This window comes from Ranitomeya variabilis, chromosome 1 (assembly GCF_051348905.1).
Source record: "Ranitomeya variabilis isolate aRanVar5 chromosome 1, aRanVar5.hap1, whole genome shotgun sequence".
NCBI classification, from domain to species: Eukaryota; Metazoa; Chordata; class Amphibia; order Anura; family Dendrobatidae; genus Ranitomeya; species Ranitomeya variabilis.
The window spans coordinates 323,776,433-323,790,724 of NC_135232.1; the positions used below are offsets into that span (position 1 = coordinate 323,776,433).

At 39.1% G+C, this 14,292-nt stretch overlaps 1 protein-coding gene across 1 annotated transcript; it reads right to left on the reverse strand.

Annotated features, from left to right (window-relative positions):
* Positions 1-1,299: 1,299 nt before the first annotated feature.
* On the reverse strand, positions 1,300-2,205 carry LOC143795153 (olfactory receptor 6M1-like). Its single transcript, XM_077281000.1, has one exon. The coding sequence runs from the start codon at positions 2,203-2,205 to the stop codon at positions 1,300-1,302; it is 906 nt and encodes a 301-aa protein (XP_077137115.1).
* Positions 2,206-14,292: the final 12,087 nt, after the last annotated feature.

A 14,292-nucleotide genomic window follows, 5' to 3' on the forward strand; every position in this document is an offset into this window, starting at 1 on the left:
GTACCAGCAGTAACCACCAGAGGGAGCCCACAAACAGAATCCACAACACATAGGGTTTCGTGTTCCGGCCGATCCTCGACTTTTCGCAGTAATCGGCCGATTTCACCCGACTTGATTTTTCAAAAAGTCGGGTTTCGCGAAACATGACTCGACCCTAAAAATGTCAAAGTCGCTCAACCCTACTCAACACTAATCATGACCGTTTATTTTTCTGTCTACAGTTGTGTGAAAGTGTTTGCCCCCGTCCTGACTTCCTATTCTTTTGCATGTTTGTCACACTTAAATGTTTCACATCATCAAACAAATGTAAATATTAGACAAAGATAACACAAGTAAACAATAAATGCAGTTTTTAAATGAAGGTCTTTATTATTAAAGGAAAAGGAAATCCAAACCTACAGGGCACTGTGTGAAAAAAATGATTGCTCCCTAAACCTAATAACTGATTGATTCATCCTTAGCAGCAACAACTGCAATCAAGCGTTTACGATTCCCAAACGTATCCAGTTCAAACTGCTAACAGTGACCTACAAAGTAGTCCATAATCTGTCTCCCCCGTGTATCTCTGAACTAATCTCCCGATATCGTACAACATGCAACCTACCGTCCTCATCATTTTCTTGAACCTACAATCCTCCCAAGACCTCCTTCTCACCTCCACACTCATATGTTCCTTACCCAATCGTCTGCAAGACTTCTCCTGAGTATCCCTCATCCGATTATCTGACACACTCAGAACCTTCAGATCAAACTTAAAAAATTCATCTCTTCAAGAAATCTTACAGCCTGCAATGATCACCTGCTACTTCACCACCACCAAAACTGCCGCAATCCCCTAATTCACTGTCTCCTTCCCCATTATCCTGTACAACGTAAGCCTGCAAGGGCAGGGTCCTCTTCTTTTGGTACCAATCTGTCATTTTTAGTTTGTTCACCATATTTTATATTTGTATCTTTTATGTAATCCTTTCTTATGTACAGCACCATGAAATCTGTGGTGGTCTAAAAATAAATAATAATAATTAGTATGAATGTGAGCACTATGCCTTTTATTTTATTAATTTTATTCTAATAATAAAAAACCATTGTGCTCATGTGCATACTGTATTTATAGTTTATTGCTTTGTTGCCCAAGATAGCAAAGGTCATACCTACTTTGGAAAAAGTAGTTTAGAACAATGCTACTTTTATTGTTCCTGATTTGGGAAATATTGGTTACCATTTTGCATTTATTTTTGAATGTTTTGTTTGTGTAAACAAAAAAAGTTAAATAGTGGAAATGCTCACTAATTTTCAGGTCTAGACAAAGGTTACTCGTATGGCATGCTGTACTTGGCTGTTTCTCAGTGTATAGATGAATGGGTTCAACATAGGTGTTATTATGGTGTTCAGGACAACTGCCATCTTGTTGATGTCAAAAGAAGATCCATTAATAAAACGCAGACACATAAAGAGAGAACCTGAATAAAATATCACAACAAGCATAAGGTGGGAGGAACAGGTGGAGAAAGTCTTACATCGCTGGCCACCTGACCGTATTTTAAAAATGGCAAAGATTATAAGTGTATAAGATACCGTGATGCATGCAAGTGACCCAAGAACAGTAAATGAAGAAGCTATGAGACTTAGAAGATTTATAAGGCTAGTGTCTTCACAGACAAGTTTTAGAATTGGTTCAATGTCGCAAAAAAAATGTTCAATTTCAGATCCACAAAAATGTACATTGTAAGTGAAAATTGTCGGTGGTAAAGTATCCATGAAGCCAAGCAACCAAGAACCTGCAGCAAGGAACAGGCATAATCTGTAATTCATCACAGTAACATAATGTAAAGGTAGACAAACTGCCACATACCTATCAAAAGACATAACTGCTAAGAGAAAGAAATCAATGGACGCTAAAGCAAAATAAAAGTAGCACTGTAAAGAGCAACCCCAATAGGAAATTACACGGTTTCCAAATAAAACAATGGACAACAATTTGGGTGTGATCGTTGTTGTGACACATATTTCTACTATGGACAAGTTTGAAAGAAAGAAGTACATAGGAGTATGGAGACTCTGATGCTTTGAGGTTACAATGATTATAAGAATATTTCCAGCCAAAGTGGTCAAGTAAGACAGTAGAAGAAGTGAAAAAATGAAGATACAAAGAGCTTCACTGTAATAGAATTGTATCAGGAGAAAACTGATAGTGGTATTAAACATTCTCATCCAGATTTTGATTTTACAATGGTAGTTTTATTTACCAAGAATGGAAGTAGATGTTACTAGAAATGATTAAGTGTTTCTGAAACATGAAATTCTGGATCAGTCTTAGAAGGCATTGTATATTGATTACCTAAGGTGCAACCGCAAACAGAGAATAAACCATGAAGAAAGACTACTGATGACGTAGTAACCTTTTTTCGAAAGAATCAACTATCAATTTAGGTGTCTAGCTTTGACTCGTATAAGTTACAGAGATTACTACTTTATGTTTTGGGACATCATAAAAAGGTCATACTTTTGGAGTTAAATGATCACATCTTTAAATAACATCAAGAATCCTTCTACAGTTGTGTGAAAAAATGTTTGCTCCATTCCTGATTTGTTTTGCATGTTTGCCACACCTAAATCTTTTGGATCACCTAACAAATTTAAATATTAGACAAAGATAACACGAGTAAACACAAAATCCATTGCAGATCTTTATTATTAAGGGAAAAAGAAATCCAAACCTACAGGGCTCTGTGTGAAAAAGTGATTTCCCCCTTAAAACTTAAATTACGGTAATTGTGGTTTATAACATCTTTGGGAAGCTGAGGTCAAGTTCCCTAGCCACACCCAGGCCTAATTACTGCAACACCTGTTCTCAAACCAGAAATCACTTAATTAGGACCTACCTGACAAAGTGGACAAAGTGAAGTAGACCAAAAAGTTATCAAAAGCTAAACATCATGCAGAGTTCCAAAGAAATTCTGGAACAAATGCGAAACAAATATCTATCAGTCTGAAAAAGCTTATAAAGCCGTTTGTAAAGCTTCGGGACTCCAGCAAACCAAAGTGAGAGCTATTATTCACAAATTTCAAAAACATGGAGCAGTGGTGAACCTTGCCAGGAGTGTCCGGCTGACGAAAACTACCCATAACTCATCCAAGAGGTCACAAAAGACCACGCAACATCTAAACAACTGCAGCCAATGACTAGATATAAGTGAACCTTTCAAGGCTTGGTTTGGATTCGCCGATTGGACCACCATTCACCAAACAGTTGTCATTGATATTGAACTCAAGATTCTCCTGCACCATCCAGTTGTTCACATTGTTCCGGACTTGTACTCTGTTCTGCTGGTGCACGAGCTGGTCTAAAAAATGTGTTAGATGAGTCACAGAAATTGTTTATGCTACTTGCACTGCTGCTGCTGCTAATATCTTGGTGATGATGCCTTGCTGTTCCCGGGGTTCGACATCTATAACTGGGATGCACACCGTGTGCCTCACTGCTGTCTTGGGGAAAACCACTCTTCAAATTATCTGCAAGCGTATTTTGATACTCCAGCATGTGCAAATCCTTTTCAAGGGGGAGGAAGCATCTGGCTAAATTTATTCTTGTACTGTGGATCTAACAGAATGGCAACAGTGTAGTCAGCACTATTTCTATCCCTAAGAATATGGCATTGTGTTGAAAATAGTGCAGCAAGAAGGTGCTCATGTGTTGAGCACTTCCATGAGGTCCAAGTCTGTGCTGTACTGGTTGCAGAGTAATACTCAAGGTTGCTTCCACCATCCTCTCCCACCAACCATGGACAACAGAAAGCATATCATTATCCTCTTCATATCTTGACTGTTGCACATCCATCACCTAGTTTGTTTCTTGGCTCCTGCATCTTCACTAACAATTTGTCTGGTACAATGAGCCCTCCTTGATCACTCTAAGCCACCCTCCCATGGCACCCTCCTGTGCGACGACAGTCCGCAAATTTGAGATACTATTATCCCTTTTGCATCCTCCTCTGCTTACAACTCTTCCTCTGGCACCATCACCTCCTTATGCAGACTATACAAAGTGTGCTCCAGCATATATATGACAGGAATAATGATGATAATGACAGTACCATCAGCGCTAACCATCTTAGTAGCCATTTCAAAACTGTGCAGAAGGGTGCAGAGACTTCACCTGTGCCCACTCCACAAGCGTGATTTGCATCACGTCTGGACTGCGTTGACCCAGACTATGTAAAAGGACATACTAAACCTCATCGCTGCTGTCACAGCCACTTCAACATGTGCAGAGTGGAAATCCACCTTTCTCTCCACCAGACGTGATATAAACCAGGAGTGGAACAATTAGAGGAAAAGTATAATAGAAACACGTCACCACTTCTGCATTTATCACCCACTCCTGGTTTTGGCTTACAAATACTGATGTAAAATACTGACCAAATGCTGCTAGTGTGACAGCAGCCTCAGAGTGTTGTATCCAAGCATATTAATGGAAAGTTGAGTGGAAGGAAAAAGTGTGGTAGAAAAAGTGCACAAGCAATCAAAATGTTAGGGGAGATTAACAAGAAGTGGACTGCTGCTGGAGTCATTGGTCCAAGGTGTTGTTTTAAGATGAAAGTAAATTTTGCACACAATCCAAGCTGCTTGAGGTCTAGTATGAAGTTTAGCAATAACCTTTTGTGGCTTACCCTCCCTGTGTAGTGTGTGGATGAATGCCTTCTGGACATCTGTCAAGTCAGATGTCTGTGGAGACTGTTGAAACAGACTATGGGAACTTTTTAAATGCTTAGGAAGCCTTTGCAGGTGTTTTTTTGTTAAGTATTCTAATTTACGGAGATGATGACTTTTGGGTTTTCATTGGCAGTAAGCCATAATCATCAACATTAGCAGAAATAAACACTTGAAAGAGATCACTCTGTTTGTAATGACTATATAATATTTGAGTTTCACTTTTTGTCTTGAAGAACTGAAATAAATTAACTTTTTGATGATATAATGTTTTGAGAAGAACCTATATGTGGTTTTGGTACGACTTGGGGCTCAGAAGGGTATTGAATTTGGGAGCACAGAATTTTCTGAATTTATTTTGGAGGGTTATGGAGCCATTTCACTTTTCCAGAGCCTTTGCACTACCAGTAATGAGGAAGCCCCATATATTTATGTTAACAGATGGCGGACCTGAGTGGAGACTTTCTTTTTTTGTGGATTGAGTTGAAGCTTTTATTGGGAACATTTTACATATTATTAGGGATCACATTTATCTGGCTCTCTACGCTGAGCACTTACTTTGGGGTTTCTCTCTAAATCTATGAGTGACGTGATTCAGATGAAACCTATTCACTATAATGAGGCAGCAGAGTTACTCTGGATTCCATCTGGCTTCTGTTCAGAGGTGTCCTTCTTTTCAGAAGTGTATAAAACTGTGGCCGACAGCATTGCTTTGCAATCCTAAAAAGATGAACACCACCGGATCACAGGTCAGATGGCTTCCACAGTGCCTCCTTCTGCCTAATTGTAGGGAATCTTCAAACAAAGGTTCCGTCTGAATCACATATTTTAGAGACTTACATGGAAACCCTGCTGCAAGCGCTCAATGCAGAGCGCAGAATAAATGTGAGCCGAGCCTTACTGCGATCTTTAGGAGCCACAGTGAAAAAAAAAGAAGCAGGTGAAGAATTGGTTTTATTTATTTTTCATGTCATTCCTCGTGCAATATAAGTGATTGCGCGACTTTATTCTATGCGATTATAGCGATACCAGATTTATATCGGGTTTTTATGTTTGGCTGCTGTCACATACTAAAAGGTACTTTTTATTGCAAAAATTTGTTTTTGCATCACCTTATTTTGAGAGATATAATTTTTCCATATTTTTGCTGATATAGTCATGTGAGCCCTTTTTTTTGCAGGACGAGTTGACATTTTTATTGGTACCATTTTTGGGCACATGCCATTTTTTGATCGCTTTCTATTCTGATTTTTTGAAGGCAGAATGAACAAAAATCAGCAATTCATAATTTATTTAGGGGAGTTTATGCCATTCCGTGTGCAGTCAAATTGATAAGGTAGTCTTATTCTTCAGGTCAGTACGAATACAACAATAGCTCATTTATATCTTTTTTTTATGTTTTGGTGCTTTTACACAATAAAAACTATTTTTATAGAAAAGTTTTTTTTGCATAGCTTGATTCTGGGAGTTATAATTTTTTTATTTTCCTGCTCATGGAGCTGTTTAGTGGCTAGCTTTTTGCAGGACAAGATGCTGTTTATAGTGGTATCATGTTTATTTATATCCGTCTTTTTAATTATGTTTTACTCCACTCTTTGTTTGGCAGTATGAAGATAAAGCATTGTTTTTTGCATTGTTTTTTATTTAATTTTTTTATGGTGTTCACTAAAGGCGTTAGCTAGTGGAACACCTTTATAAGGCTACGTTCACATTTGCGGTCTGCGCCGCAGCGTCGGGCGCCGCAGCGTCGCCGCATGCGTCATGCGCCCCTATATTTAACATGCGTCACTGCGGCGCCCGCGTCCGGGCGCAGAGGACGCAGAAAGTTGCATTTTTGCTGCGTCCAAAATCAATGAAAAAAAGGACGCATGCGGCGCAAAACGCAGCGTTGTGCATGCGTTTTGCTGCGTTTTTGTTTGCGTTGTGCGTTGCGGCGCCGACGCTGCGGCGCACAACGCAAATGTGAACGTAGCCTAAGTCAGTTCATTGCAGGCGTAGCGATACTAAATATGTGTACTTTTATTTATATTTATATAAAAATTAAAAAAATAAAAGTTCAAATCACCCCCCTTTCACCCTCCCTTTCAAAATAAAACAATTAAAAATTCAAGCAAACATATATTTGGTATCGCTGCATTCAGAATTGCCCGATCTATCAATATAAAAAAATAACCTGATGGCTAAATGGCGTAATGAGAAAATAAGTAAAAATTCCAGAATTCCATTTATTTGGTCAGCACAACATTGCATTAAAATGTAATAATGGGCAATCAAAAGATCGTATCTGCACCAAAATGATATCATTAAAAATGTCAGCTCGGCATGCAAAAAAATAAGCCCTCATTAAACCCGACATCACACAAAATGGAAACGTTACGGGTATTGGAAGACGGCACAATTATTTTTTTTAACAAATTTGGGACATTTTTTCATCACTTAAGCAAAAAAGAACCTAGACAAGTTTGGTGTCAATGAACTTGTAATGACCTGGAGAATCATAATGGCAGGTCAGTTATAGCATTTAGTGAACATGATATACAACTGGGATTGCACTTTTATTGCAATTTCACAGCACTTGGATTTTTTTTCCCATTTACAAATACATGACATGGTAAAACCAATGGTGTCATTCAAAAGAACAACTTGTCCCTCAAAAAATAAGCCATCACATGGCCATATTGATCAAAAAATAAAAAAGCTATGGCTCTGGGAAGGAGAGGAGAAAAAAATGAAAATGCAAACCCAAATATACCTCTGGTCGTTAAGGGGTTAGTGCAATTGCTAATAAAAGTTTAAAACTCTGTATAATTCATATAGCTCCTCCATTTTAACCCCTTAATGGCCGCCAATACGTCTTTTTACTGACCTGAGATATAAGAGAATAGCCTCCCCATACAGGGGACAATCCAACAACTGTCAGCTGTACACTATAGCTGACAACTTGCTATATCAGTCACGATCAGTGTTAGCACCCTCCAAATCTGTTTACCCCTTAGATGCTGCTGTCAATAGTGATTGCAGCATATAAATGGTTAACAGAGTGTGGTGGCTTCTTCTTTAACCCCATCGGCACCCTGAGATCATGATTGTGTGGTGCTGATGTTTGCCATGGCAGTTCAAGGCCAAATAACCGCCTTAGAGTTTGCCGGCCATAGTGGCCTGTTCAGAAGTTAGCATTTAGGTGGTTAAAATACACTTTTTCATTCCTGTCATGTCACTTTGCATTCATTCCTGAATAGCACCTGATGGGTTAATAAACTACCTGATAAAGGTTTCCAATATGTCAAGGGGTGTTATTTTAAAAATGGTATCACTTTTGGAGGTTTTCTAACATATCAGATCCCCAAAGTCACTTCAAACCTGAATAGGTCCTTTAAAAATATAAATTTTGTAATTTCTTGAAAAAATGAAAAATTACTGCTACAATTTTAAACCTCCTAAAAGGCTAACAAAATAAAATAACATTTTACAAATGGTGCTAATGTAAAGCAGGCATGAGGCAAATGTTATTTGTTAATGTTTTTCTGTGTTATAACTATCTGGATTAAAGGGATAATCATTCAAAGTTTGAAAATTGCTAATTTATTTACATTTTTGTCCTATTTCTGATATTTTGTATAAATAAACACAAAACATATTGACCTAAATTTACCATTATCATAAATTACAATGTGCCCTGGAAAAACAATCTCAAAATCACTGGGATTTGCAGAAATGTTCCAGAGTTATTACCACATAAAGGGACACTGGTCAGATTTCCCAAATTTGGCCCTAAGGGTTAAAAACACTGAACCCAGGAGCTATAAAATTACAGTGATGGTGAAGGTACACTACTTTCCATACATTCATGAAACTGTTTAAAGAGGGGGGGCTGTATGGGGCGCAGCTAGAAGAAAGCCCCCACATGACTGCGTTGCCATGGGAGCAGTGCAGTATTTTTTTTTTTTTTAAAAGAGAAATTAAACAGGGGGTCCAGGGATTGGTTGGGATAAGAATGGGGGCGGGGATTTTGTGGGAATGGGGGGGGGGCTAAAGAAAGTGCGGGAAGGGGATCATTGGATTTGAGACAAGCGAAGTGAGTCCCACCCACCCTCCCTTTTGTTTTTTGGTGGCTTATCCAAGGGAACATAATTCTAGGCGAGGTACGTGGGGGTTACTTTGTAATTTTGTTTTGAAATTTTCTGTTATGCTCAACTCATTGAAGGGAGGAATTTTTTGTTATTATCGTCACAGTGGCAGGTTGGCAGGGGGGGGGGGTTCTTGGAGTTGGTGATGATGCTTATAGGGTTGATCTGGCTTTTGTTACGGGCTCTGGACGGGGTGTTTACCTCGGGAACTTTGTGGTTGGTTTGCCCTAAATGGGTTACATGGTGCCCTCGAGCTGGTGGTTACGGCTGAGGGTAAATACGAGTTTTGGTTAAATTCTGTGGTAGGCTTTCTGCCTATTATGAGCCAGATTTTTTAGCTCCAAGAACCCTCCCCTCGGGGTTTTACATTTACAATGTTTACAGGTTGTTATTCATGTATTTGTTTGTTAATAACCGCTGTGGCCAAATTATCCAAAATAAATTAATGTGTTCGTGTGTATTTATTAGGTGTTTAAACGGAATGGTTAAAAAGGAGCAAGGTAGTTGGGGCGGAGGATTTCTTACGGAAAGGATCCTTTATTGGCTATACGCGGTCATGGCACGTCCACATGTCAGTTTTTAGCATTTGTACCTATAATATTCTATGGGGCTGTTCATGTGGCAGACTTTTTCCTCAGACCAGTGGTCCATTCAAAATCACGCATACATGTTCAATATTGATCTGAGTGTCAGATCAAAATTGTCAGTTGAGGTCTATGGGTACATGAAAAAAATCAGACAGCACTTGGATGACATTCATGTCCTATCTGTTTTTCACTGACTGGTAGATAGGAGAAGGTGGAGAAACTTTTTTCTTTTTTTTCTTATCAGTTAAAAAAACTGATAAACCTCTGATGAAAGTTTGATTAACCCCTTTCTGACCTCGGACGGGATAGTACGTCCGAGGTCAGAAGCCCCTCTTTGATGCGGGCTCCGGCAGTGAGCCAGGACATGTCAGCTGTTTTGAACAGCTGACATGTGCCCGCAATAGGCGCGGGCAGAATCGCGATCTGCCCGTGCCTATTAACTAGTTAAATGCCGCTGTCAAACGCAGACAGCGGCATTTAACTACCGCATCCGGCCGGGCGGCCAGAAATGACGTCATCGCCGACCCAGTCACATGATCTGAGGTCGGCGATGCTTCAGTATTGTAACCATAGAGGTCCTTGAGACCTCTATGGTTACAGATCCCCAGCAGCTGTGAGCGCCAAAAAATGTGAAAAAAATAAAAAAATATAAAAGTTTAAATCACCCCCCTTTCGCCCCAATCAAAATAAATCAATAAAAAAAAAATCAAACCTACACATATTTGGTATCGCCGCGTTCAGAATCGCCTGATCTATCAATAAAAAAAAGCATTAACCTGATCGCTAAACAGCGTAGCGAGAAAAAAATTCAAAACGCAAGAATTACGTTTTTTTGGCCGCCGCGACATTGCATTAAAATGCAATAACGGGCGATCAAAAGAACATATCTGCACCAAAATGCTATCATTAAACACGCCAGCTCGGCATGCAAAAAATAAGCCCTCAACCGACCCCAGATCATGAAAAATGGAGATGCTGCGAGTATCGGAAAATGGCGCAATTTTTTTTTTTTTTAGCAAAGTTTGGAATTTTTTTCACCACTTAGGTAAAAAATAACCTAGTCATGTTAGGTGTCTATGAACTCGTAATGACCTAAAGAATCATAATGGTAGGTCAGTTTTAGCATTTAGTGAACCTAGCAAAAAAGCCAACCAAAAAACAAGTGTGGGACTGCACTTTTTTGCAATTTCACTGCACTTGGAATTTTTTTCCCGTTTTCTAGTACATGACATGCTAAAACCAATGATGTCGTTCAAAAGTACAACTCGTCCCGCAAAAAAATAAACCCTCACATGGCCATATTGACAGAAAAATAAAAAAGTTACGGCTCTGGGAAGGAGGGGAGCGAAAAACGAACACGGAAAAATGGAAAATCCCAAGGTCATGAAGGGGTTAAACTCTATGTTGAATCTCGAACCCTTTTTTGTGCATGTCAAAAACTGACATTTGAATGAGCTTTTATCTGAAGTTTAATTTTAGTTTTTGAAGCAAAGGTGAGATTCATCAAGACTGATACAGGAGTAAAGTAGTGCAGTTGCTCGGTGCAATCGCTCCAATTCCTGCTTTTTGTTTCCAAAGGACAACTACACTATTTTTAACCTACACTTATTTTGATATTTTTACCACAAATATTTCTGCGGCATTTACCAGATAATCATATTTTTCTCACAAGTTACTTCGCCTGTAATTTTTAATCACTCTACCCTTGTGTTAATGGAAACCAGAAGGCAGTTCTCTATACACTGACTTTAGGGTGAGCCTGTGCTAGACTTATGTTACACTTAGAGATAAGATTCATAATATAATTTTTTCCTTTTCATCATCTAACTTTACTTATCCTCTATATTCACGTGATTTTGGAGGGAGTCAATTTTAGGGTCATTATAGTAGTGTTGAATCCACTTTTTCTCTTTTAGTACAATTAGTGATGTTCTTGTTAGTACCTTTCTATCCTGTCAATTTCAATAAGAAGATTACAAACACTTGCCCTAGTAACATACACTACCCATAGGCACAGTATTTATTGCATGAATAGGTCATCCAAACTTTAAGATTGGCATCTCATTGATTTCTAGTGTGTAATCAGCGTAGAGGATTAGTGATGAGCAAGTATACTCATTGCTCGGGTGACTTCTGAGTATTTGTTAGTGTTCGGAGATTTAGTTTTCCTCGCCGCAGCTGCATGATTTATGGCTGCTAGACAGGCTGAATATATGTGGGGCTTGCTTCTTTGTTACGGAATTCCCACATGTATTCAGGCTGTCCAGCAGCCATAAATCATGCAGCTGAGGCGACGAAAACTAAATCTCCGAGCACGCCAAAATACTCTGAGATCACCTGAGCGTGCTTGGGAAAACCCGAGCAACGAGTATACTCGCTCATCACTATAGAGGATCCTTTTAAAATGTAACCTTCTTATTAAAATCTCAAATTGACATAAAAATACATGTAGTTGCCCCTATGCTATCTTAGCTATAACCATCAGAACATATTGTAATATATAACCTATGTTAGGTATGATAAATCAGACAATAAGACCCCTAAGGGGCCCACTAGGTCCTAGATATGCAAAGTAGGGCATACAATGAATAAAGTGTCATTGTGGATAAATCATAGAAAAATCTGTGTAGATCTCACCCATTTGAGCCTTACGGATGTCAGTCTTCAGGAATATTTATCCAGAGTGGTAAACTTGATTGGATTTCTCTACCTTGTTGTGCCCCTTGTATTTGCTCCCGCCCTAACAAAAGCAGTACCCAAGTGTAGCGCTCATGTTGTATGCCCCGGAAAAAAATCCCTTCCAAAGTGGCTCCGTGTTAAATAAAATGTCTAGTGTCTAATAAGGATTAACAAACAGATACATGCATGCAAGTCCCACAGTGGTGGGTATTTGTTTGGGAGGTGCAGAGTGCTGCCACCCCTTATGTAGAATGGGGATCTCACATTTCAATAATAAAATAATGTTGTTTCATTAGTGATCCCATTGTTTGGCTTGCTAATTTTTCATTCTCTTTTCATGGCATTTGCTTGCCATGCTATAGATTGATCCCTTGATATTGATATGGTGATGCCCTCTTCTATTTACCTTCCCTAAATTTGAAATAAATTATCACATAATTATTATGTAAATCCAAAATACCCCATATGTTTGATGCTTTGTTTATAATCATCTCAATGAAGATGGCCAAACACCACAAGCTGCAGATGAAAATCTATTTCAGATGCAACACTTGCATATATGTGATAGATACATGTATAGCAAAACACAGCAGCACTGCTGTGTAAGTATAGGGTGCAAATCCTACTAAACACGTATCCATCATTTTCTGTACATATTTATATGATTTTAGCGTACCACTTGAGGAACAATATTTATTGTCACCTGAGGATGTTCATGCCAACAAATTATTCCTCTTGGATTTTCATGTCCCATGTTAATTTTGTAAGAACTTAACTTTAGAAATAATTCTGCTTTTATCAACTGATATGTATATTGATATTGATAAAAAAAAATTGCTCATACTAGATGTCTACATTTTTAAAATTTCTTGTACTAAATGGTTTCTATTATTTTGAAAAAATATATTACTTTTCAGGAAGGATTAAACCTGTCCTCAGAAACAGGTTACTGGTAGTGGGATTGTGAATCATTTGCATACAATTTGAAATATTGATTTCTCTGAAACAGATAAATGCATTGCTACGGGCAAAATATGGATTTACTCAGCATTACAATGTCTTTACATACATGGAGTATGTTTGGGGTATAAAATCCTGATGACAGATTCTCGTTAAGCAGTATTGCTTCAGTAGTCTCAAGTTGCAGGAAATTTGTCTCCTCTTGGCTGAGCTCCAGCAAGTGGTGTAATCATTAGTGATGAGCGAACGTGCTCGCCACTACTTGTTACTCGCCCGAGTATCGCTATGCTTGGTGTACTCGGCGAGCAGCGAGCATTTCTCGGATTATTCGGCGTTAACTGGTGTCTCCACCCAGCATTTTTGGCGGACTTTAGAGACCCAATCACGCTGCAGGGATTGTCTGCCAGGCCATGAAACACTGCAGCCATCTTTGTTGTGGTCGTGCAGTGATTGGCTGGGCCGCACAGCATCATCCCAAGTATAAGAGACCTGACGCCGCCCTGCTCGCCACATTCTGCTCCAGATTGAGTGAGAGTAGGGAGAGCTGCTGCCGAGATAGGGTCAGAATTGTGGTTTTTATAGTTAGTGTAGGTCTGCAACTGTTAAATCCAAAACTCTTGAGAAACCAACCGTCCTTTTTAGGGCTAATTCAAGGGTCCCAATATTGCAGCGCTAGGTAGACAGGGCACAGCATATCCACATCAGTGCAAGGCCTGAAAGCACTATATGTGCGTACATTGCTCCCACTGCATTCCTCCCAAAGCTTCATAACTCTCTGATGCTGCTGCAGCTTCTTTACTATATACCTAGTTGCATTTTTTTTCCCCAAAATTCACCCCCCCCAAAAAAAAATACAGTGTGTTCTGTCAGATTGAGGCCTGCTTAAAAATCATAGTTTGTCAGGCATACGTAGCATAGTTGTGTGTGCTAGCCTTGCGCCACTGGTTTTTTTTTTGTGTGTTTTAAATTCACCAAAAAAGGCCTCATATCTGTATGCTCCCAGTTTGGGCATTTTAGGCCATTTTACCACTGTTCTTGCTGTCTGTTACTCTAATTTTATACAGTACTATTTTGCATTTTACAGAAAAACAGGCCACACATTTGGCAGTGTGGTATTTCCGTGACAGGCCTCATATCTGTGTGCTCCAAGTTTGGGCACTGTAGGCCGGTTTACCACTTTTTTTCCTGTCTGTCACTCTAAATATATACAGCACTATTTTGCATTTAAA

Bases quoted from the DNA above. Each gene is read 5' to 3' on its own strand.
- LOC143795153 (XM_077281000.1), bottom strand. From the start codon at position 2,205: ATGTTTAATACCACTATCAGTTTTCTCCTGATACAATTCTATTACAGT.